At 45.8% G+C, this 25152-nt stretch overlaps 1 protein-coding gene across 1 annotated transcript in view; it reads right to left on the minus strand.

Annotated features, from left to right (window-relative positions):
* Nucleotides 1-523: 523 nt before the first annotated feature.
* The window catches only part of wdr70 (WD repeat domain 70), a 156358-nt gene continuing 131729 nt past the window's right edge, over nucleotides 524-25152 (minus strand). The window contains exons 15-18 of the mRNA XM_078560030.1: nucleotides 24440-24519; nucleotides 12025-12141; nucleotides 11637-11799; nucleotides 524-1072 (exon numbers count right to left, since the gene is read on the minus strand). Of these exons, the coding sequence (XP_078416156.1) occupies nucleotides 985-1072; nucleotides 11637-11799; nucleotides 12025-12141; nucleotides 24440-24519 (448 nt within the window). The 3' untranslated portion in view covers nucleotides 524-984. The remainder of the gene's footprint in view (nucleotides 1073-11636; nucleotides 11800-12024; nucleotides 12142-24439; nucleotides 24520-25152) is intronic.

The following is a 25152-nucleotide window of genomic DNA, read 5'->3' on the forward strand; positions in this document are numbered from 1 at the left end:
GATAGAGCAAATAAAGAGAAATTGTTCCCTAAATCCCTGATATTATCTCAGTTATGTCAATCAAACAAAACTCTCTACAGACTTTATTTCCACATAATATTCATTTTATGTTCACCTTTTAACAGTTTGATCAATCTTTGGATTTCATTGCCTCTCTGCCATTCTCAGTAAATGGTCATATTTGCTCAATCAAATCATTTCAAACCCATGACCACTACCATCTAGAAGGACAAGGGTAGCAGACACATGGGAACACCACCACCTGGAAGTTCCCCTCCAAGTTACTCACCATCCTGACTTGGAAATATATCACCGTTCCTTCACTATCACTGGGTCAAAATCCTGGAACTCCCTTCCTAACAGCACTGTGGATGTACCTACAATACATGGCCTGCGGCGGTTCAAGAAGGCAGCTCATCACCACCTTCTCAAGGATAATTAAGGATGGGCAATAAATGCTGGCCCAGCCTGCGAAGCCCACACCCCATGAATAAATAATTTTTAAAAATACTGAAGGCCAAAGGACAATGAATTGGGAGATTTAATTGGTCCCAACACACGGTCAAATGTGAAGTAAACTAAGCTAATAAGCGGAAACATCTCTCACCAGATTTTATTAATACAAGACAGGAAATAAAATATCAGACAGAAGAAATAAAAGTTAATGGCTGGATAGTACACACCACCAGTTGGCAAGATAAAGAACAGTTAGTCATCTCTCTCCCACCCTGCACAAACCACCTATGCCGCTTTGACCTTGCCCCACCCAACTCATTCACCCACCTCTCCCCCGCTATATTCACTCCTTCACCCCCTTGAACCCATCACAAACATCAACCCCCTCATCTGCCCCTTTGCTATACCACCCCTCCGAACCCATGCCCCCACCAGTCCCTGTGCTCCGCCAACCACAAGAACATGTAAAGGAGATGAAAAGCGAGCCCACAGTCGAAGCTGGCCAACAATCCACAGTCCATTTGGTGCTCACAGTCTGCGCTTCTTCCATTCAGGCTCATCATCCTCCAGTTCTTCCTCTGACTCTGCTGCTGCAAATACTGCATGTGGCTGGGTCCTGAAATCAGAAGTGAGAAAGTGAGGGCAAGGATCAGGGGACAAATTTGGCAAAGGATGATGGAGGGTGCACAGAGGACAAGGTGGGGTGCAGAAGGCAATGGGGGTCCAAAGGGCACAAGAGGGGCAGAGCACGAGAGAGATCTGGAACATTCTGCTTAAAAAGGTGCTCAAAGCTGAACATAAGAATATCAGTAAAAGGAGCTGGACTCGACCATACCCATCGAGCCTGCTTAGTCATGAAATATGATCATGTGTAAATTTATACCCGAAATCCACTTTCCTTCCCGCTCCCAATATTCTTTGATGCCTTGAGAAACCAAAAATCTATCTTTGCTTTAAACAATATTCAACAAGATGGTGGCTGATCTGATTGTAACCTTGATTTTACTCCCACAAGTGACTTACCTTCATCATTTCTCATCTCACACTGCTTCTACATGCTGGTTTCCTGTGCTTAGGTCATCCTCTCTAATGTGCTAATGCCATCATTAATTAGCAGAGCCACTCCTCCACCTTTTCCTAGCTTCCTTTCTCAATGATATTCAGGTCCCAATCTATGTCATCCTGCAGCCATGTCTCTGTAGTGGCTAACAGATCATACTTATTTATTTCTATCTGTTTTGTTTCGAATGCTACATGCATTCAGATACAGAGCCGTTAGTTTTGTCATTTTATTATTTTTGTAACTTGTAGCCTTGGCTGCTGTTTTACTCTTAGATTTGCACTCTCTATCCCTTCCTGTCACATTCTGTTTATCATTTCCCACATTAATACCTTTCTCTCTCACCTTGACTTTACTCTTTGGTTTATCACATCTTCCCAAATGTGATCCCTTGTCCCCACTATTTAGTTTAAAACCCTCTCTACATCCCTAGTTATGCAACTCACTAGAACACCAGTCCCAGAGCGGTTCAGGTGTAGACCGTCCCGACGGTACAGATCCCACTTTCCCCAATACTGGTGCCAGTGTCCCACGAACTGGAATCCAATTCTCCCACACCAGTCTTTGGGCCACGCATTCATTTCTCTAATCTTATTTGCCTTAAGCCAACTTGCATGTGGCTCAGGTAATAACCCAGAGATTATTACCTTTGAGGCTCTGCTTTTTAATTTAGTGTCTAGCTCCTTGTATTCTCTATGCAGAACCTCTTTGCTAGTTCCACCTATGCCGTTGGTACCTACATGGGCCACAACAACTGGATCCTCCCTAGCCCAACGTAAGTTCCACTTCAGCCCTGCGCACATGTCCCAAACCTACCTTGTTGGGAGTTGGAGACAGTCAGGAGCTGAGGAGCGCCTATAAATAAAGACTGGGGATTGTAGAGCAGCCTACCTTGCCGGGAGTCGGAGCAGACCTGCAGGAGTAGTGCCTATAAAGATTAGAGATTGCAGACCTGCGGGAAACAGTCGGGAGCTGAGGAGTGTCAGCATCATTTCACCTGCTGTGAGGCACCAGTGGGGAAGAAAAAGCAGCTGTGAAGTCACAGGAAGCTACTAAGTTGATTGGTCGGTAAGAGCTCACTGTAAGGGACAGTGTGTGAGAAACCAGGTCAGGACACGGTAGTTAAGGTAGATCTTTAAATAAACAGAACTAAAACTTGAAGATAAGAAACTAAAACTTTAAAACTTAAAAATTATGACATAAAAATAAAGAAAGCAATAAAAATAAAATAAAACAAACATCTAAAACACATACCTGTGTGGTCATGAAGTGTATAACTTTTAGTTGTCAGTGGTATGAGCATTCAATAAGCATAGTAAATTGTAGCATACATAGGAAGAAAGTAATTAAATTAAGTTAACTAAGTAACACAATTAACAATGGTGTTATGTTGCAGCTATGGAATGTGGGCTCTTTTGGGTGGCAAGGAGATCCAGGACAAACACATCTGCAGAAAGTGAAAGCAGGTAGAGGAATTCTAGGCCAGGATTATTGATCTGGAAGCTGAACTACAGACACTGTGCAACATAAGGGAGGGTGAAAATACCTGGACACTTTGTTCCAGAAGATGGTCACACCTTTTGAGGCAGATAAAGGGACCGAGCAGAAAGTAGTGGAGAAGCCTCAGCCTTTGCATTTGTCAAACAGGTTTGAGGTGCTCACAACCTGTGTGGATGAAAGCAAAGTCTGCAAGGTGGATGAGCAGGCTGGCCATAGCACCATGGTACACGAAGCCATTCAAGCGGGTGGGGCAAACAGGAAAGTAGTGGTAGTGGGGGATAGTATAGTGAGGGGGATTGACACTGTTCTCTGCAGCAAAGAGCAAGAGTCCAGATGGCTGTGTTGCCTGCCCAGTGCTCATGGCTGGAGAGGAACTTGCAGTGATAGGGAAAGGATGTAGGTACTAACAGCATAGGCAGGACTAGGATGAGGTTCTGCATAGTCAATATGAGGAGCTAAGTACCAAATTAAGAAGCAGAACCTCTTTGGATTATTCCCTGAGCCACATGCAAATTGGCATAGGGCAAATAAGATTAGATAGACGAATGCATGGCTCAAAGACTGGTGTGGGGGAAGTGGGTTCCTGTTTGTGAGGCACTGGCATCAATACTGGGGAAAGTGGGCGCTGTACTGTTGGGGACCAGCGTTCTAAGAAACTGCATACCTAGGGAAGTAGTCAGGGTGTTAAACTAAACAAGAGGGGTGTGGTAGATGAACAAGAGGGGTATATGTAGAAAATCAGAGGGTAGAGTCTGGTCAGTTGGGCAGAGCAGTGGCAAATGGAATTCAACCCAGAGAAGTGTGAGGTAACGCACTTGGAGATGGCTAACAAGTCAAGGGATTACACTAGGAATGGTAGGACCCTGGAAAGTACTGAAGATCAGAGGGATCTTGGTGTGCATATCCATATATCCCTGAAGGTAGCAGGGCAGGTAGATAAGGTGGTTAAGAAGGCATATAGGATACTTGCCTTTATTAGCTGAGGCGAAGAATATAAGAGCAGGGAGGTTATACTGGAACTGTATAAAGTGCTGGTTAGGCCACAGCTGGAGTACTGTGTGCAGTTCTGGTCACCACATTATATGAAGGATGTGATTGCACTGGAGATTTACCAGGATGCTGCCTGGGCTGGAGGGTCTGAACTATGAGGGAAGATTAGATAGGCTGGGGTTGCTTTCCTTGGAGCAGCGAAGGTTGAGAGGGGGCCTGATAGAGGTGTATAAGATTATGAGGGGCACAGATAGGGCGGATAGGGAGGCACTTTTTCCATTAGTAGAGGGGTCAATAACCAGGGGGCATAGATTTAAGGTAAGAGGTAGAAGGCTATGAAGGGAATTGAGGAGAAATCTTTTCACCCAGAGGGTGATGGGAGTCTGGAACTCACTGCCTGAAAGGAGGTTGAGTCAGAAACTCTGGTAATATTTAAGAAGTATTTAGATATTCACTTGCATTGCCATAGCCTCCAGGGCTGTGGGCCAAGAGCTGGAAAATGGGATTAGTGCAGTCAGATCTTTGTTGACCAGCGCAGACACCATAGGCCGAGTGGCCTCCTTCTGTGCTGTAAATGTCTATGAGTGTATGAGTGTGAAGTCAGGAGAGCAAAATAGTAATATGAGAAATAAGGGTCAGAAAATGGCAGGAAGGGACAGAGAGAAAAAACCTAAGAATACATCAACAGTCAAGACTAGATGTTACAAAGATAACAAAAAGACAAAACTGAGGGCTCTGTATCTGAATGTGAGTAGCATTCATAACAAAGTGAATGAATTGATAACAAAAACAGAATTACCTGGAAAAACTCAGCAGGTCTGGCAGCATCGGCGGAGAAGAAAAGAGTTGACGTTTCGAGTCCTCATGACCCTTCAGCAGAACTGAGTGAAGTTAGGAGAGGGGTGAAATATAAGCTTGTTTAAGGTCCGGGGCAAGGGGGGGGGTGGTTGGTTGTTGTAGGGATAAGCAAGCAGTGATAGGAGCAGATAATCAAAAGATGTCACAGACAAAGGAACAGGGAGGTGTTAAAGGTGGTGATATTATCTAAGAGAATGTGCTAATTAAGAATGGATGGCAGCACACTCAAGGTACAGCTCTAGTGGGGGTGGGGTGGAAAGACTGACAGGGTATTATAGTTATAGATTTAAAAATAATGGAAATAGGTGGGAAAAGAAAAATCTATATAAATTATTGGAAAAAACAAAAGGGAGGGGGAAGAAACGGGGTGGGGATGGGGGGAGGGAGTTTAAGATCTAAAGTTGTTGAATTCAATATTCAGCCCGGAAGGCTGTAAAGTGCCTAGTCGGAAGATGAGGTGCTGTTCCTCCAGTTTGCGTTGGGCTTCACTGGAACAATGCAGCAAGCCAAGGACAGACATGTGGGCAAGAGAGCAGGGTGGAGTGTTAAAATAGCAAGCGACAGGGAGGTTTGGGTCTTTCTTGCGGACAGACCGCAGGTGTTCTGCAAAGCGGTCGCCAAGTTTGCATTTGGTCTCTCCAATGTAGAGGAGACCGCATTGGGAGCAACGAATGCAGTAGACTAAGTTAGAGGAAATGCAAGTGAAATGCTGCTTCACTTGAAAGGAGTGTTTGGGCCCTTGGACGGTGAGGAGAGAGGAAGTGAAGGGGCAGGTGTTGCATCTTCTGCGTGGGCATGGGGAGGTGCCTTAGGTAGGGGTTGAGGAGTAGGGGGTGATGGAGGAGTGGACCAGGGTGTCCCGGAGGGAACGATCCCTACGGAATGCCACCAGGGGGGGTGAAGGGAAGATGTGTTTGGTGGTGGCATCATGCTGGAGTTGGCGGAAATGGCGGAGGATGATCCTTTGAATGCGGAGGCTGGTGGGTTGGTAAGAGAGGACAAGGGGGACCCTATCATGTTTCTGGGAGGGAGGAGAAGGCGTGAGGGCGGATGCGCGGGAGATGGGCCGGACACGGTTGAGGGCCCTGTCAACGACCGTGGGTGGAAAACCTCGGTTAAGGAAGAAGGAGGACATGTCAGAGGAACTGTTTTTGAAGGTAGCGTTATCAGAACAGATGCGACGGAGGCGAAGGAACTGAGAGAATGGGATGGAGTCCTTACAGGAAGCGGGGTGTGAAGAGCTGTAGTCGAGGTAGCTATGGGAGTCGGTAGGCTTGTAATGGATATTGGTGGACAGTCTATCATCAGAAATTGAGACAGAGAGGTCAAGGAAGGGAAGGGAAGTGTAAGAGATGGACCATGTGAAAATGATGGAGGGGTGGAGATTGGAAGCAAAATTAATAAATTTTTCCAGGTCCCGACGAGAGCATGAAGCAGCACCAAAGTAATCATCGATGTACCGGAGAAAGAGTTGTGGGAGGGGGCCGGAGTAGGACTGGAACAAGGAATGTTCCACATACCCCATAAAGAGACAGGCATAGCTGGGGCCCATGCGGGTACCCATAGCCACACCTTTTATTTGGAGGAAGTGAGAGGAGTTAAAGGAGAAATTGTTCAGTGTGAGAACAAGTTCAGCCAGACAGAGGAGAGTAGTGGTGGATGGGGATTGTTGGGGCCTCTGTTCAAGGAAGAAGCTAAGGGCCCTCAGACCATCCTGGTGGGGGATGGAGGTGTAGAGGGATTGGACGTCCATGGTGAAGAGGAAGCGGTTGGGGCCAGGGAACTGGAAATTGTTGATGTGACGTAAGGTGTCAGAGGAATCACGGATGTAGGTGGGAAGGGACTGGACAAGGGGAGAGAGAAGGGAGTCAAGATAACGTGAAATGAGTTCCGTGGGGCAGGAACAGGCTGACACGATCGGTCTGCTGGGACAGTTCTGTTTGTGGATTTTGGGTAGGAGGTAGAAGCGGGCCGTCCGAGGTTGGGCGACTATCAGGTTGGAAGCTGTGGGAGGAAGATCTCCAGAGGAGATGAGTTCAGTGACAGTCCTGGAAACAATGGCTTGATGTTCAGTGGTGGGGTCATGGTCCAGGGAATGTGCTAATTAAGAATGGATGGCAGCACACTCAAGGTACAGCTCTAGTGGGGGTGGGGTGGAAAGACTGACAGGGTATTATAGTTATAGATTTAAAAATAATGGAAATAGGTGGGAAAAGAAAAATCTATATAAATTATTGGAAAAAACAAAAGGGAGGGGGAAGAAACGGGGTGGGGATGGGGGGAGGGAGTTTAAGATCTAAAGTTGTTGAATTCAATATTCAGCCCGGAAGGCTGTAAAGTGCCTAGTCGGAAGATGAGGTGCTGTTCCTCCAGTTTGCGTTGGGCTTCACTGGAACAATGCAGCAAGCCAAGGACAGACATGTGGGCAAGAGAGCAGGGTGGAGTGTTAAAATAGCAAGCGACAGGGAGGTTTGGGTCTTTCTTGCGGACAGACCGCAGGTGTTCTGCAAAGCGGTCGCCCAGTTTGCGTTTGGTCTCTCCAATGTAGAGGAGACCGCATTGGGAGCAACGAATGCAGTAGACTAAGTTAGAGGAAATGCAAGTGAAATGCTGCTTCACTTGAAAGGAGTGTTTGGACCCTTGGACGGTGAGGAGAGAGGAAGTGAAGGGGCAGGTGTTGCATCGTCTGCGTGGGCATGGGGAGGTGCCATAGGTGGGGGTTGAGGAGTAGGGGGTGATGGAGGAGTGGATCAGGGTCTCCCGGAGGGAACGATCCCTACGGAATGACACCGGGGTGGGGGGTGAAGGGAAGATGTGTTTGGTGGTGGCATCATGCTGGAGTTGGCGGAAATGGCGGAGGATGATCCTTTGAATGCGGAGGCTGGTGGGGTGATAAGTGAGGACAATTCAACATTCAAAGGATCTGATAACAATTATGGACACATGACTGTAGGACGAAAATGATTGGGTCCTTCATATTGAGCAGTACATGATATTCAAGGAGAATAGGAAGCTGGTGAAGGTTGGAGGGATAGCACTGTTAAGCAAAGATGATGTTGGTGCAATACTTAGAGATGACCTTGGTTCAGGAGATCTGGATGTAGAATCGGTTCAGGTGGAGATGAGGAATCGTTGGGGAGAAAAGTCACTAGTGGGAGTGGTCTACAGGCCCCCTAACAGTAACCACAATGTAGGACAAAGTATTCAAGGAGAAATATCAGGTGCTTGTGATCAAGGGACAGCAATAATCTTGGGTGCTTTTAATCTATATATAAACTGGAAAAATCAGATTGGCAGTAGTAGCCTGGATGAGGAGTTCATAGAATGCTTTCGAGACAGATTCTTAGAGCAGCATGTTCTGGAACCAACAGAGAGAGCAGGTTATATTAGACTTGGTATTGTGTAACACGACAGGATTAATTAATGACCTCAGAGTAAAGCCACCCCTCGGTGGCAGCAATCACAATATGATTGAATTTTACATCCAATTTGAAAGGGAGAAGAGTGGGTTTAAGACTAGTATTTTAAGCTTAAATAAGGGCAACTATGTGGGCATAAAACCTGAGCTAGCTGAAGTGAACTGGGATGGTAGGCTAGGGGACAGATCAACAGAGAAGCTGTGGCAGACTTTTAAGATAATATTTCAGGATATTTGGAATAAGTATATTCCTACTAAAAAAAAACTCTAAGGGGAGGACCCACCATCCGTGGTTAGTGTATATGAGAGGAAGCTAGCTAGGAATGTAAAACGGATAGCAAGAGTTTCTACAGGTACTTGAAAAGGAAAAGAGTAATTAAAGTGAGTGTTGGTCCTCGAGAGAGTGACAGTGGGGAGTTAATAGTAGATAATAAGGAAATGGCGGATGAAATGAACAAATATCTTGCTTCTGTGTTCACTAAAGAAGATAGAACCATAGAAAAGTTACAGCCCAGAAGGAGGCCATTCGGCCCATCTTGTCCATGCCAGCCCGAGGACACCCAGGTGCCCTTTCTAATCCCACCTTCCTGCACCCGGCCCATAGCCCTGCAGCTTAAAGCACTTTAGGTGCAGATCCAGGTACTTTTTAAAAGAGTTTAAAGTTTCTGCCTCTACCACCAACTTGGGCAGGGAATTCCAGACACCCACGACCCTCTGCGTAAAAAAGTTCTTCCTCATGTCCCCCCTACACCTTCTGCCACTTATCTTGAATCTATGTCCCCTGGTTCTAGAATTCTCCGTCAAGGGAAACAATTTTATCCTATCCACTCTATCGAGTCCCCTCATTATTTTGTACACCTCAATCAAGTCACCTCTCAGCCGTCCTTGTTCCAAGGAAAATAACCCCAACCTATCCAATCTCTCCTCGTAGCTACTCTTTTCTAACCCTGGCAACATTCTTGTAAACCTCCTCTGCACTCTCTCCAGAGCTATTACATCCTTCCTGTAATGTGGTGACCAGAACGGCACACAATACTCCAGTTGTGGCCTCACCAGTGTTTTATACAATTCCAACATTATATGCCTTCTTTACAACCTTGTCTACTTGAACTGCTGCTTTCAGGGATCTGTGTACTTGTACGCCAAGATCTCTCACTTCATCTACCCCTCTTAGGATATTCCCATTTATTGTGTAATCCCTGTAACTGTTTGATCTCCCTAAATGTATGACCTCACACTTCTCTATGTTAAAATCCATCTGCCACTTTACCGCCCACTCCACCAACCCATCTATATCGTTTTGGTGATTATGGCTATCCTCTACACTATCCACTACTCGGCCAATCTTTGTCTCATCTGCAAATTTCCCAATCGTGCTCCCCACGTTCACGTCCAAATCGTTAATATATAACACAAACAGCAAGGGTCCCAACACTGAGCCCTGTGGAACACCACTTGAGACAAATTTCCATTCGCAAGGGCATCCAAAGACCATTACCCTTTGTTTCCTGTTACAAAGCCAACCTTTTATCCAGTTTGCCACATTACCCTGAATCCCATGGGCTTTTACTTTCCTGACCAATTTGCCATGTGGGACCTTGTCAAATGCCTTGCTAAAATCCATGTACACAACATCCACTGCACTACCTTCATCAACCCTTATTGTCACTTCCTCAAAGAATTCAATCAAATTTGTGAGGCAAGACCTTCCTTTAACAAATCCATGCTGACCATCCCTGACTAGTCCATGCCTTTCCATATGATAGTTAATCCTATCTCTCAGGATTGATTCTACTAATTTGCTTACCACCGATGTAAGACTAACTGGCCTATAATTGTTTGGCATTTCCTTTGATCCCTTTTTAAACAATGGAACTACGTTTGCATTTCTCCCCTGTACTGGTGCCTCCCCTGTATCTAGTGAAGATTGGAAAATCATCCTCAGAGCATCTGCTATCTCCTCCCTGACTTCCTTCAGCAGCCTTGGAAACAATCCATCTGGCCCTGGTGACTTATCAACTTTCAAAGATACAAAAAAACATTTCAGTAATAGCTGTAAATCAGGAGGTGGAAGGGAGAGAGGGACTTGGTGAAATTACAATCACTAGGGAAGCAACACTGAGCAAACTGTTGGAGCTGCGGGCTGACAAGTCTCTGGGTGCAGATGGACTTCATCCTAGGGTCTTAAAAAGAGGTGGTTAATTTTTTTAAATCGCTAGATTCTGGAAAGGCTCCATCAGACTGGAAAGTAGCAAACATAACCCCTCTATTCAAGAAGGGAGGGGGGCAGAAAACAGGAAAATAGGCCAGTTAGCTTGACGTCTGTCGTGGGGAAGTTGTTAGAATTGATGATTGAGGAGGCTATAGCTGGGTACTTAGAAAAATTCAAGGTAATTGGGAAGAAAAATTCAAGGTAATCGGGAAGAATAAGCAAGGTTTTGTGAAAGGGAGATCGTATTCAATCAATTTATTGGAGTTCTTTGAAGGAGTAACATGTGTTATGGATAAAGGGGAGCCTGTAGACGTACTGTACTTGGATTGCCAGAAGGCATTTAATAAGGTGCCACATCAAAGGTTATTGCAGAAAATAAAAGCTCATGGTGTAGGAGGCAACATATTAGGATGGATAGCTGATTGGCTGGCTGGCAGAAAATAGAGTATGCAAAAATGGGACTTTTTCTGATTGGCGGGATATGATGAGTGGAGTCCCACAGGGGTCTGTGCTGGGGCCTCAACTTTTTAGAATTTACATCAATTACTTAAGATGAGGGGGGCTAAGGCATTGTAACTAAATTTGAAGATGATACAAAGACAGGTAGGAAAGTATTTTATGAAGAGGACATAGGAGGTTGCAGATGGATATAGATAAGTTGAGTGAGTGGGCAAAGATCTGGCAAATGGAGTATAATATGGGAAAATGTGAAGTTGTTCACTTTGGCAGGAAGAATAAAAAAGCAGAGAATCATGTAAATGGAGAACAACTGCAGAATTCCAAGGTGCAGAGGGATCTAGGTGTTCTGGTACATGAGTCAGAAAAAGTTAGCATGTAGGTACAGCAAGTAATTAAGAAGGCTAATGAAATGTTATCCTTTATTATGAGAGGAATTAAACATAAAAGTAAGGATGTTATACTTCAGTTATACAGGGCATCTGTTCTGTCCTACCAAATGATTATTAATAATGGAGCAGTGAGTGCTAGAGGTAAAGGTACTCAAGGCCTTTTGATGTTTAATCCGAGAGAGATGAGAGGTGGAAAGGAGTAAGACAGCTCCATTGCTCCTCCCTCCTCATGAGATCCAGACACCTGAGCTCCCACTCCCCCACCGACCCGAAACCCCGGTTGATCAGACTCACTTCACGTAAGCCGGAGCCACCCAGTATGGGTTCTGTTCAGCTTCTTTTGCGTGACGTAAAATAGCTTCGCGGGGGTTGCTGTCGTCCGTTTTATCCAGAGCGATGTTCTTCACAATAAATGATGACAGCGTCCCACCATGAGTTCCAACACGACCACCACGTCCTGCAACAGAGGTCTGAGGTTTGAGCCACATCTTATCCCCAATACCCATCCCAAACCACTACCCCTAATCCCCAGGATTCCCGATGCAAATGGCTCGAATCCTCCAAAGTAACACTCAGACAGCACCTTACCCAGTAACTCCCATAGCCTGCGATACCCCTTAGGTCACAAACCTGACAGCATGTGTAGTTCGCTGTTGAGAGAGAAATGTGAAGGAGACAGTACCTGGTCCAGATACAGGAGGTTCTGGTTTGTGGGATTTAACAGGGTCGAGCCGATCTTTCTCTAACTGTTTCCTGGTACTCTTCTGCCTGGGTTCCCGGAACATGGGCAGTGCATGAGCTGAGAACATACAAAGCAAACAAATCAATTAACAATGATTACATTGCTCACACCAACCCTAATATGGGGTATATCAGAGTGTTACAGTGAGGGGTATATCAGAGTGTTACAGTGAGGGGTGTGGGTATATCAAAGCATTACAGTGAGGGGTATGGGGTATATTAGAGTGTTACAGTGAGGGATGTGGGGTATAACAGTGTCACAGTGAGGGGTGTTGGATATATCAAAGTGCTAGAATCATTGAAAGTTTACAGCACAGAAAGAGGCCACTTGGCTCATCGTGTTTGTGTGAGCCGAGAAACGAGCCACCCAGCCTGATCCCACTTTCAAGCATTTGGTCTGTAGCCCTGCAGGTTACGGCACTTGAGGTGCATATCCAGACACTTTTTAAAATGAGTTGAGGGTTTCTGCCTCTATTACCCCTTCAGGCAGTGAGTTCCAGGCCCCCACAGCCCTCTGGGTGAAAACATTTTTCTTCATCGTCCCTTTCTATTCTTTCTACCAATTACTGTAAATCTATACCTCCTAGTCACTGACCTCTCTGCTGAAATAAACAAGCCCTTCCCATTCACTATCCAGGTCCCTCACAATTTTGTACATCTCAATCAAATCTCCCCTCAGCCTCCTCTGTTCCGAGGAGAACAATCCCAGCCTTTCCAATCTTTCCTCATAGCTGCAATTTCCAGTCCTGGCAACATCCTCGTAAATCTCCTCTGTAACCTTTCGAATGCAATTACATCCTTTCTGTAAAGAGGTGACCAGAATTGCACACAGTACTCTAGTTATGGCCTAATGTTTTATACAGTTCTAGCATAACCTCCCTGCTCTTATATTCTATACCTCAGCTAATAAAGGAAAGGATTCCATCGGTCTTCTTACCCACCTTATTAACCTGCCCTGCTACCTTTCTTTTCTATTCGTTCATTCACGTGATGTGGGCTTCGCTGGCTGGGCCAGCATTTATTGCCCATCCCTAATTGCCCCTGAGGTGGTGGTGAGCTGCCCTCTTGAACTGCTGCAGTCCACAGGGACCTGTGGACATTCACTCCAAGGTCCCTCACTCCCTCTACACCTCTCAGCATCCTTCCATTTACTGGGTAATCCTTTGCCTTGTTTGACCTCCCCAAACCCATCACCTCACATTTCTCTGGATTGAATTCCATTTGCCACTTTTCTATCCACCTGACCAGTCCATTGATATCTCCCTGCAGTCTACAGTTTTACGAACATATGAACAAGGAGCAGGAGTAGGCCATTCAGCCCCTCGAGCCTGCTCCACCCTTTAGTAGATCTAACAGTAAGCTGAAATCTGCATTCCACCTATCCCTGTTAACCTATCACCCCCTTGCTTACCAAGAATCTATCTGCCTTAAAAATATAATGGTTCATCGCTTATAAGGGCTATATTCTGTAACAACGAGGAGCAGGGAGGAAGGGCCCAAGAGTAATTGATATTATTTGATATTAAGTATCTTCCAAAAGGTTTAATTTAATTTAAAGGGGTAAGTCATGGCAGGAGAGCTCAAAGTCATGGTATGCCCCTCCTATGAGAAGCGAGAAACATTTCCAGTGCCCAGGGCCAGCATGTGTGTGGGAAGTGTCTCCAGCTGCACATCCTGGAAGCCCGGGTTTCGGAGCTGGAGCGGCGGCTGGGGACTCTGTGTAGCTTCCGCGAGGAGACTATCGTGGATAGCACGTATAGAGAGGTGATCACACCGCAGGCTAAGAGTCCACAGGCAGGAAGGGAATGGGTGACCACCTGGCAGAGCAAGAGGACTAGGCAGGCAGAGCAGGAATCTCCTGTGGCTATTCCACTGCAAACAGATATACTGCTTTGGATACTGTTGAGGGGAATGGCCTCTCAGGGGAAAGCAGCAACAGCCAAATTCGTTGCACCTTGGTTGGCTCTGCTGCACAGGGGAGGAGTAAAAAGTGTGGGCATGCAATAGTTATAGGGGATTCATTGTAAGGGGAATATATAGGCGTTTCTGTGGCCACAAACGAGACTCCAGTGTGGTATGTTGCCTCCCTGGTGCTAGGGTCAAGTAAGTCTCAGAGCGGCTACAGGACATTCTGAAGAGGGAGGGTGAACAGCCAGTGGTCGTGGTACACATTGGTACAAACAACATAGGTAAACAAAAGGGATGTGGTCCTAAAAGCAGAATATAGGGAGTTAGGAAATAAGTTGAAAAGTCGGACCTCAAAGGTTGAGATCTCAGGATTATGACCAGTGCCACATGCTGGTCAGAGTAAAAATCGCAGGATATCGTGGATGAATACGTGGCTGAAGAGATGGTGTGAGGGGGAGGGTTTCAGATTCCTGGGACATTGGGACCGGTTCTGGGGGAAGTGGGAACAGTACAAACTGGACAGGTTACACCTGGGCAGGACCGGGGCTGATGTCCTAGGGGGAATATTTGCTAGAGTGGTTGGGGAGGGTTTAAACTAAAATGGCAGAGGGATGGAAACCTATGCAAGGAGTCAGAGGAGGGGGAATCAAGGACAAGAACAAAAGACAGAAAGGGGAATAAGAAAAGCGATAGGCAGAGAAGTCAAGGGCAAGAATCAAACAGGGCCTCAGTGAAAAATAGTGGGAACGGGACAAGTAATGTTAAAAAGACAAGCCTTATGGCTTTGTGCCTTAACGCGAGAAGCATTCAGAATAAAGTGGATGAATTAACCATGAAAATAGATGTAAACAGGTATGATATAGTTGGAGACATGGCTGCAGGGTGACCAGGGATGGGAACTGAACATCCAGGGGTATTCCGTATTTGGGAAGGACAGACAAAACGGAAAAGGTGGTGGAGTTGCATTGCTGGTTAAAGAGGAAATTAATGCAATAGTGAGGAAAGTTATTTGCTCCGACGATGTGGAATCTGTATGGGTAGAGCTGAGAAACACTGAGGGACAATAAATGTTAGTGGGGTTGTATATAGACCCCCAATCTGTAGTGGTGATGTTGGGAATGGCATTAAACAGGAAATTAGAGATGCATGCAATAAAGGAACATCAGTAATTATGGGCAATTCAAATTAGTAACAATATTGTAGAGGAGGAATTCCTGGAGTGTATACGGAATAGTTTTCTGGACCAATACGTTGAGGAACCAACTGGAGAACAGACCATCCTAGACTGGGTATTGTGTAATGAGAAAGGAATAATTGGCAATCTAGTTGTGCGAGGCCCCTTGGGGTTGAGCGACCATATGATAGGATTCTTCATCAAGATGGAGAATGACGTAGTTGATTCTGAGACGAGTGTCTTGAATCTTAATAAAGGAAACTACCATGGTATGAGGCGCAAGTTGGCTATGATGGATTGGGAAACGTTACTTAAAGGGATGACGGTGGATAGGCAATGGCAAACATTCAAAGAGTGCATGGGTGAACTGCAACAATTCTTTATTCCTGTTTGGCGCAAAAGTAAAACAGGAAAGGTGGCCAAACCATGGCTTACAAGGGAAATTAGAGATAATGTTTGATCCAAGGAAGAGGCATATAAATTGGCCAGAAAAAACAACGGACCTGAGGATTGGGAGGACTTTAGAACTCAGCAAAGGAGGACCAAGGGTTTGATTAAGAAGGGGAAAAGAGAGTACGAGAGTAAGATTGTGGGGAACATAAAAACTGACTCTAAAAGTTTCTATAGGTACGTGAAGAGTAAAAGATCAGTGAAGACAAATGTAGTTCCCTTACAGTCAGAAACTGGGGGTTTTATAATGGGGAACAAAGAAATGGCTGACCAACTAAATACATACTTTGGTTCTGTCTTCACAAAGGAGGACGCAAATAACATACCAGAAACATTGGGGGAACACAGGGCTTAGTGAGAGGGAGGAACTGAAAGAAATCAGTATTAGTAGGGAAATGGTGCTGGGGAAATTGATGGGATTGAAGGCTGATAAATCCCCAGGGCCTGATAATCTACATCCCAGTGTACTTAAGGAAGTGGCCCTAGAAATAGTGGATGCATTGGTGATCATCTTCCAAGATTCTATAGACTCTGGAACAGTTCCTACTGATTGGAGGGTAGCTAATGTAACCCCACTATTTAAAAAGGGTGGTGTTGAGAAAACAGGGAATTATAGTCCAGTCAGCCTGACGTTGGTAGTGGGGAAAATTCTAGAGTCCATTATAAAAGGTTTAATAGCTGAGCACTTGGAAAACAGTGGCAGAATCGGACAGAGTCAGCATGGATTTACGAAAGGGAAATCATACTTGACAAATCTACTGGAATTTTTCAAGGATATAACTAGAAGATTGACGAGGGGAAGCCAGTGGATGTGGTTTATTTGGACTTTCAGAAGGCTTTCGACAAAGACCCACATAAGAGATTAGCGTGTAAAATTAAAGCGCATGGGATTGGGGGTTGTGTATTAAGATGGATAGAAAACTGGTTGGCAGACAGGAAACAAAGAGTAGAAATAAATGGGTCTTTTTCTGTATGGCAGGTAGTGACTAGTGGGGTACCGCAGGGATCGGTGCTGGGACCCCAGCTATTCACAATATATGTTAATGATTTAGATGAGGGAACTAAATGTAATATCCCCATATTTGCAGATGACACAAAGCTGGGTGGGAGGGTGAGGAGGATGCAGAGATGCTTCAGTGTGATTTGGACAAGCTGAGTGAGTGGGCAAATGCATGGCAGATGCAGTATAATGTGGAGAAATGTGAGGTTATCCACTTTGGTAGCAAAAACAGGAAGGCAGATTATTATTTGAATGGCTATAAATTGAGAGAGGGGAATATACCACGAGACCTGGGTGTGCTCGTACACCAGTCGCTGAAGGTAAGCATGCAGGTGCAGCAGGCGGTAAAGAAGGCAAATGGTATGTTGGCCTTCATACCGAGAGGATTCGAGTACAGGAGCAGGGATGTCTTGCTGCAATTATTCAGGGCCTTGGTGAGACCACAGCTGGAATATTGTATGCTGTTTTGGTCTCCTTATCTGAGGAAGGATGTTCTTGCTATAGACGGAGTGCAGCGAAGGTTTACCAGACAGATTACTGGGATGGCAGGACTGACATTTGAGGAAAGATTGAGTCGAATAGGATTATATTCGCTGGAGTTCATAGGAATGAGAGGCGATCTCAGAGAAACCTATAAAATTCTAACATTGATACCATGTGGAGTGAATTAAATTGGCTGAAGACTGGCATCTGTGATGCTGGGGACCTCCGGTGGAGGCTGAGACAGGTAGATGCAGGAAGGATGTTCCCGATGGTGGGGGAGTCCAGAACCAGGGGTCACAGTCTGAGGATATGGGTTAGACCATTTAGGACTGAGATGAGGAAAATTTCTTCACTCAGAGAGTGGTGAGCCTGTGGAATTCGCTACCACAGAAAGTAGTTGACATTATGTTTTCAAGGAGGAGTTAGATATAGCTCTTGGGGCGAAAGGTATCAAAGGACATGGGGAGAAAGTGGCAGCAGGCTATTGAGTTGGATGATCAGCAATGATCATAATGAATGGTGAAGCAGGCTCGAAGGGCCGAATGGCCTACTCCTGCTCCTAGTTTCTGTTTCTATTACTGCCCTATTGTTTTTACACTTCTCAGAGATTTGCCCACATATTTGGCCTTCTGTCTCCATCTGACTGTTTGGGGGTCTATTCCCAGTCGTTCTTCAGCTCAATCCATATGGCCTCATTTGATAATCTTTCTCACATATCATCCCTTCTCACAGCTGTAATTTCTTCTCTAACCAAAATTGCCACACCCTTTCCCTTTTTATCCCCCATTTATCTCGTCAGAAAGCCCTGCAACCAGGAATGTTGAGTTTCCATTCCTGTCCCTCTTTAAGCCATGTTTCTGTAATAGTTCTGATATCATACTACCACTCTTCTATCTGTGCCTTCAGCTCATCTGATTTGCTATACTCCTTGCATTGAAGTATATACCCTTTAACACTGCCAAGCTCTATTTATTTTCTATCTTATGTTTCCTCTATCTTCCAGACTCACTCACTGATTTTCTGCCTTCCATTACCATTTCTGATTTTGCCCCATCACAGTCTACCCTCGGGTTCCCATTCTCCTGCCAAACTAGTTTAAACCCTCCCCAACAGCACCAGCAAACCTCCCAGCGAGGATATTGGACCCGGCCCCATTGAGGTGCAAACCATCCAGCTTGTACATATCGCACCTCCCCTAGAACCGGTCCCAATGCCCCAGGAATCTAAATCCCTCTCTCCTACACCATTTCTCCATCCACACATGGGTCAGCTCTAATTTCCTATTTCTCTGTTTATGAGCATGTGGCACTGGTGGTAATCTGGAGATTATCACCTCTGAGGCCTTGCTTTTTAGTGTCTTACCTAGCTCCCTAAAATCTGCCTTCAGGACTTCATTCCCTCTTTCTAACTATGTAATCGGTACAAATGTGAACCACAACCTTTGGCTGATCATCTTCCCCCTCCCCTGTTACAGTGAGGGGTATGGGATATATCAGAGTGCTATAGTGAGAGGTGTGGGGTATATCAGTGTTACAGTGAGGGGTGTGGGATATATCAGAGTGCTATAGTGAGAGGTGTGGGGTATATCAGTGTTACAGTGAGGGGTGTGGGGTATATCAGAATGTTACAGTGAGGGGTGTGGGGTATATCAGAGTGTTACAGTGAGGGGTGTGGGGTATATCAGAATGTTACAGTGAGAGGTGTGGGGTATATCAGTGTTACAGTGAGGGGTGTGGGTTATATCAGAGTGTTACAGTGAGGAGTGTGGGGTATATCAGAATGTTACAGTGAGAGGTGTGGGGTATATCAGTGTTACGGTGAGGGGTGTGGGTTATATCAGGGTTACAGTGAGGGGTGTGGGGTATATCAGAGTTACAGTGAGGGAAGTGGGGTATATCAGAGTGTTACAGTGAGGAGTGTGGGATATATCAGGGTGTTACAGTGAGGTGTGTGGGATATATATGCATGTTACAGTGAGGTGTGTGGGGTATATGAGCGTGTTACAGTGAGGAGTGTGGGATATATCAGTGTTACAGTGAGGGGTGTGGGTTATATCAGAGTGTTACAGTGAGGGGCGCGGGGTAATTTCAGAGTGTTACAGTGAAGTGTGTGGGATATATCAGAGTGTTACAGTGAGGTGTGCGGGGTATATGAGCGTGTTACAGTGAGGGCTGCGGGGTATATGAGCGTGTTACAGTGAAGGGTGTGGGGTATATCAAAGTGTTACAGTGAGGAGTGTGGGATATATCAGAGTGTTACAGTGAGGGGTGTGGGGTAATTTCAGAGTGTTACAGTGAGGAGTGTGGGATATATCAAAGTGTATCAGTGAGGGGTGTGGGATATATCAGAGTGTTACAGTAAGGGGTGTGGGGTATATCAGGGTTACAGTGAGGGGTGTGGGGTATATCAGTGTTACAGTGAGGGGTGTGGGATATATCAGAGTGTTACAGTGAGGGGTGTGGGGAATATCAGGGTTACAGTGAGGGGTGTGGGGTATATCAGAGTGTTACAGTGAGGGGTGTGGGGTATATCAGACTGGTATAGTGAGGGGTGTGGGGTATATCAGAGTTACAGTGAGGGGTGTGGGGTATATCAGAGTGTTACAGTGAGGGGCGTGGGGTATATCAGAATGTTACAGTGAGGGGTGTGGGGTATATCAGAGTGTTACAGTGAGGCGTGTGGAGTATATCAGAGTTACAGTGAGGGGAGTGGGATATGTCAGAGTGTTACAGTGAAGGGTGTGGGGTATATCTGAGTGTTACAGTGAGAGGTGTGGGATATATCAGAGTGTTACAGTGAGGAGTGTGGGACATATCAGAGTATTGCAGTGAAGAGTGTGGGGTATATCAGCGTGTTACAGTGAGGGGTGTGGGGTATATCAGGGTTACAGTGAGGGGTGTGGGGTATATCAGGGTTACAGTGAGGGGTGTGGGGTATATCAGAGTGTTACAGTGAGGGGTGTGGGGTATATCAGTGTTACAGTGAGGGGTGGGGGTTATATCAGGGTTACAGTGAGGTGTGTGGGGTATATGAGCGTGTTACAGTGAGGGGTGTGGGGTATATCAGGGTTACAGTGAGGGGTGTGGGGTATATCAGAGTGTTACAGTGAGGGGTGTGGGGTATATCAGTGTCACAGTGAGGGGTGTGGGGTATATCAGACTGGTATAGAGAGGGGTGTGGGTTATATCAGAGTGTTACAGTGAGGGGCGTGGGGTAATTTCAGAGTGTTACAGTGAGGGGCGTGGGGTAATTTCAGAGTGTTACAGTAAAGTGTGTGGGATATATCAGAGTGTTACAGTGAGGTGTGCGGGGTATATGAGCGTGTTACAGTGAGGGCTGTGGGGTATATGAGCGTGTTACAGTGTGGAGTGTGGGATATATCAGAGTGTTACAGTGAGGGGTGTGGGTTATATCAGAGTGTTACAGTGAGGGGTGTCGGGTATATCAGAGTGTTACAGTGAGGGGTGTGGGGTATATCAGTGTTACAGTGTGAGGTGTAGGGTATATCAGTGTTACAGTGAGGGGTGTGGGGTATATCAGAGTGTTACAATGAGGAGTGTGGGGTATATCAGAGTTACAGTGAGGGGTGTGGGGTATATCAGAGAGTTACAGTGAGGGGTGTGGGATATATCAGAGTTACAGTGAGGGGTGTGGGTTATATCAGAGTGTTACAGTGAGGGGCGCGGGCTAATTTCAGAGTGTTACAGTGAAGTGTGTGGGATATATCAGAGTGTTACAGTGAGGTGTGCGGGGTATATGAGCGTGTTACAGTGAGGGCTGCGGGGTATATGAGCGTGTTACAGTGAAGGGTGTGGGGTATATCAAAGTGTTACAGTGAGGAGTGTGGGATATATCAGAGTGTTACAGTGAGGGGTGTGGGGTAATTTCAGAGTGTTACAGTGAGGAGTGTGGGATATATCAAAGTGTATCAGTGAGGGGTGTGGGATATATCAGAGTGTTACAGTAAGGGGTGTGGGGTATATCAGGGTTACAGTGAGGGGTGTGGGGTATATCAGTGTTACAGTGAGGGGTGTGGGATATATCAGAGTGTTACAGTGAGGGGTGTGGGGAATATCAGGGTTACAGTGAGGGGTGTGGGGTATATCAGAGTGTTACAGTGAGGGGTGTGGGGTATATCAGACTGGTATAGTGAGGGGTGTGGGGTATATCAGAGTTACAGTGAGGGGTGTGGGGTATATCAGAGTGTTACAGTGAGGGGCGTGGGGTATATCAGAATGTTACAGTGAGGGGTGTGGGGTATATCAGAGTGTTACAGTGAGGCGTGTGGAGTATATCAGAGTTACAGTGAGGGGAGTGGGATATGTCAGAGTGTTACAGTGAAGGGTGTGGGGTATATCTGAGTGTTACAGTGAGAGGTGTGGGATATATCAGAGTGTTACAGTGAGGAGTGTGGGACATATCAGAGTATTGCAGTGAAGAGTGTGGGGTATATCAGCGTGTTACAGTGAGGGGTGTGGGGTATATCAGGGTTACAGTGAGGGGTGTGGGGTATATCAGGGTTACAGTGAGGGGTGTGGGGTATATCAGAGTGTTACAGTGAGGGGTGTGGGGTATATCAGTGTCACAGTGAGGGGTGTGGGGTATATCAGACTGGTATAGAGAGGGGTGTGGGGTATATCAGTGTTACAGTGAGGGGTGGGGGTTATATCAGGGTTACAGTGAGGTGTGTGGGGTATATGAGCGTGTTACAGTGAGGGGTGTGGGGTATATCAGGGTTACAGTGAGGGGTGTGGGGTATATCAGAGTGTTACAGTGAGGGGTGTGGGGTATATCAGTGTCACAGTGAGGGGTGTGGGGTATATCAGACTGGTATAGAGAGGGGTGTGGGTTATATCAGAGTGTTACAGTGAGGGGCGTGGGGTAATTTCAGAGTGTTACAGTGAGGGGCGTGGGGTAATTTCAGAGTGTTACAGTAAAGTGTGTGGGATATATCAGAGTGTTACAGTGAGGTGTGCGGGGTATATGAGCGTGTTACAGTGAGGGCTGTGGGGTATATGAGCGTGTTACAGTGTGGAGTGTGGGATATATCAGAGTGTTACAGTGAGGGGTGTGGGTTATATCAGAGTGTTACAGTGAGGGGTGTCGGGTATATCAGAGTGTTACAGTGAGGGGTGTGGGGTATATCAGTGTTACAGTGAGGGGTGTGGGGTATATCAGAGTGTTACAATGAGGGGTGTGGGGTATATCAGAGTTACAGTGAGGGGTGTGGGGTATATCAGAGAGTTACAGTGAGGGGTGTGGGATATATCAGAGTTACAGTGAGGGGTGTGGGGTATATCAGAGTGTTACAGTGAGGGGCGTGGGGTATATCAGAGCTACAGTGAGGGGTGTGGGGTATATCAGAGTGTTACAGTGAGGGGTGTGGGGTATATCAGAGCTACAGTGACTGTTGTGGGGTATATCAGAGTGTTACAGTGAGGGGTGTGGGGTATATCAGAGTGTTACAGTGAGGGGCGTGGGGTATATCAGAGAGTTACAGTGAGGGGTGTGGGGTATATCAGAGTTACAGTGAGGGGTGTGGGGTATACCAGAGTGTTACAGTGAGGGGCGTGGGGTATATCAGAGCTACAGTGAGGGTTGTGGGGTATATCAGAGTGCTACAGTGAGGGGTGTCGGGTATATCAGAGTGTTACAGTGAGGGTTGTGGGGTATATCAGAGTGTTACAGTGAGGGGTGTCGGGTATATCAGAGTGTTACAGTGAGAGGTGTGGGATATATCAGAGTGTTACAGTGAGGGGTGTGGGATATATCAGAGTGTTACAGTGAGGGGTGTGGGGTATATCAGAGTGTTACAGTGAGGGGCGTGGGGTATATCAGAGAGTTACAGTGAGGGGTGTGGGGTATATCAGAGTTACAGTGAGGGGTGTGGGGTATATCAGAGTGTTACAGTGAGGGGCGTGGGGTATATCAGAGAGTTACAGTGACGGGTGTGGGGTATATCAGAGTTACAGTGAGGGGCGTGTGGTATATCAGAGCTACAGTGAGGGTTGTGGGGTATATCAGAGTGTTACAGTGAGGGGTGTCGGGTATATCAGAGTGTTACAGTGAGGGGTGTCGGGTATATCAGAGTGTTACAGGGAAGGGTGTGGGGTATATCAGTTACAGTGCAGGGCGTGTGGTATATCAGGGTGTTACAATGAATGGTGTGGAGTGTATTGGGCACTTATGTGGAAAAGGTGTATGAAAATATAATTTGCCTAATCTCCCCACGATGAGTGCTGCATAATCTACAGGGGTTTGTACTACATACGAACATGTGAATTAGGACTAGGAGTCAGCTACTCAGCCTCCCGTGTCTGCTCCTCCATTCAATAAGGTAATGGCTGATCTGAGTGTAACCTCAACCCCACATTTCTGCCTATCCTAGATAACCTTTCACCCCCTGTTAATCAAGAATCTATTTAGTTCTGCCTTAAAAATATTCAAAGACTCTGCTTCCACCGCCTTTTGAGGAATAGAGTTCCAAAGACACTCAATCCTCAGAGAATAAATTTCTCCTCATCTCTGTCTTAAATGAGCAACCTCTTATTTTTAAACATTTCTAGATTCTCCCACAAACGGAAACATCCTCTCCACATCCACCCTATCAAGAACCCTCAGGATCTTAAAGGTTTCAATTAAGTCACCTCTTACTCTTCTAAACTCCAGTGGATACAAGCCTAACCTGTTCAGCTTTTCCTAAGACAACCTGCCCACTCCTGGTGTTAGTTTAGTAAACCTTCTCTGAACTGCTTCTAACGCATTTACATCTTTCTTTAAATAAGGAGACCAGATGTGGTCTCACCAATGCCCAGAACAACTGAAGCATAACCTCCCTACTTTTGTAATCAATTCCCCTCACAATAAATGATAACATTCCATTAGCTTTCCTAATTATCTGCTGTATCTGCATACTAACCTTTTGTGATTCATGCACTAGGACGCCCAGGTCCCTTCAAATCTCAGAGCTCTGCAATCTCTCACCATTTAGATAATAAGCTTAGTTTTATTCTTCCTGCTAAAATGAATGATTTCACATTTTCCCACATTATACTCAATTTGCCAGATCTTTGCCCACTCACTTAACCTATCTATGTCACTTTGTAGCCTCCTTACATCCTCTTCACAATTTACTTCCCTACCTATCTTTGTGTTGTCAGCAAATTTAGCAACCATCCCATCCATCCCTTCATCCAAGTTATTTATATAAATTATAAAAAGTTGAGGCCCCAGCACTGATCCCTGTGACACACCACTCGGTACATCTGCATTTGCCAGAGATTGAGATAGCGGCTGCGTTATACTAGAGCTACTGATTGCTCGGAGAGACCTTGTACTTACGTGTGATGACGTAATCCTGCGTGACAGTCTGACTCTGCTTTGCTTTTCGCTTTGTTTTCACTACACAGAGTTTAGCCCCTCTGCAAAACACAAAGTTCTGGTCAGTGAATTAAATGTTATGTGAGGCTCAAAGCCTACTCATCAAGCCTGGGCGTCTCAAGCTGGGGCCTGGAGTGGGCAGCTGTGCTGAGGCTAGGACCCAGGCCAGGGTTTGGGCTGTTCAGCATGTGTCAGGGCCTGACCATGATACACTTCATAATGTGGGGCCAGGGCCTGTAATTAACCCAGAAACTATAGGTCAGTTAATCAAATGTTAGTGGTGTGGAAATACTGAGACAATAACGAGAACAAATTTAATTGGTAATTTGAAAAGTATGGGCGAATAAATGCAAGTCGGCATAGATTTGTTAAAGGCAGATCATGTTTGTCTAACTTAATCAAATTGTTTTATGAAGTAATGGAGAGGGTTGATGAGGGTAGTGCATTTGATGTGTTTATCGACTGGCAACAGACATTCAACATTTACCACATAATAGACTTGCTACAGAATCTGAGGCCCACCGTATTAAAGGGACAATGACAGCATGAATACAAAATTGGCTAACGGACAGATGTTTAACAAGATTCAAGCCGGTTGGTGAAGTCAAAACTAAGACATTGAGCCTTTCCTTGTTGATAGAATTTATTGACGTTGTCCAGTGTCAGCGCACTCA

The sequence above is a fragment of the Cetorhinus maximus genome, chromosome 2 (assembly GCF_964194155.1).
Source record: "Cetorhinus maximus chromosome 2, sCetMax3.hap1.1, whole genome shotgun sequence".
Lineage (NCBI taxonomy): Eukaryota > Metazoa > Chordata > Chondrichthyes > Lamniformes > Cetorhinidae > Cetorhinus > Cetorhinus maximus.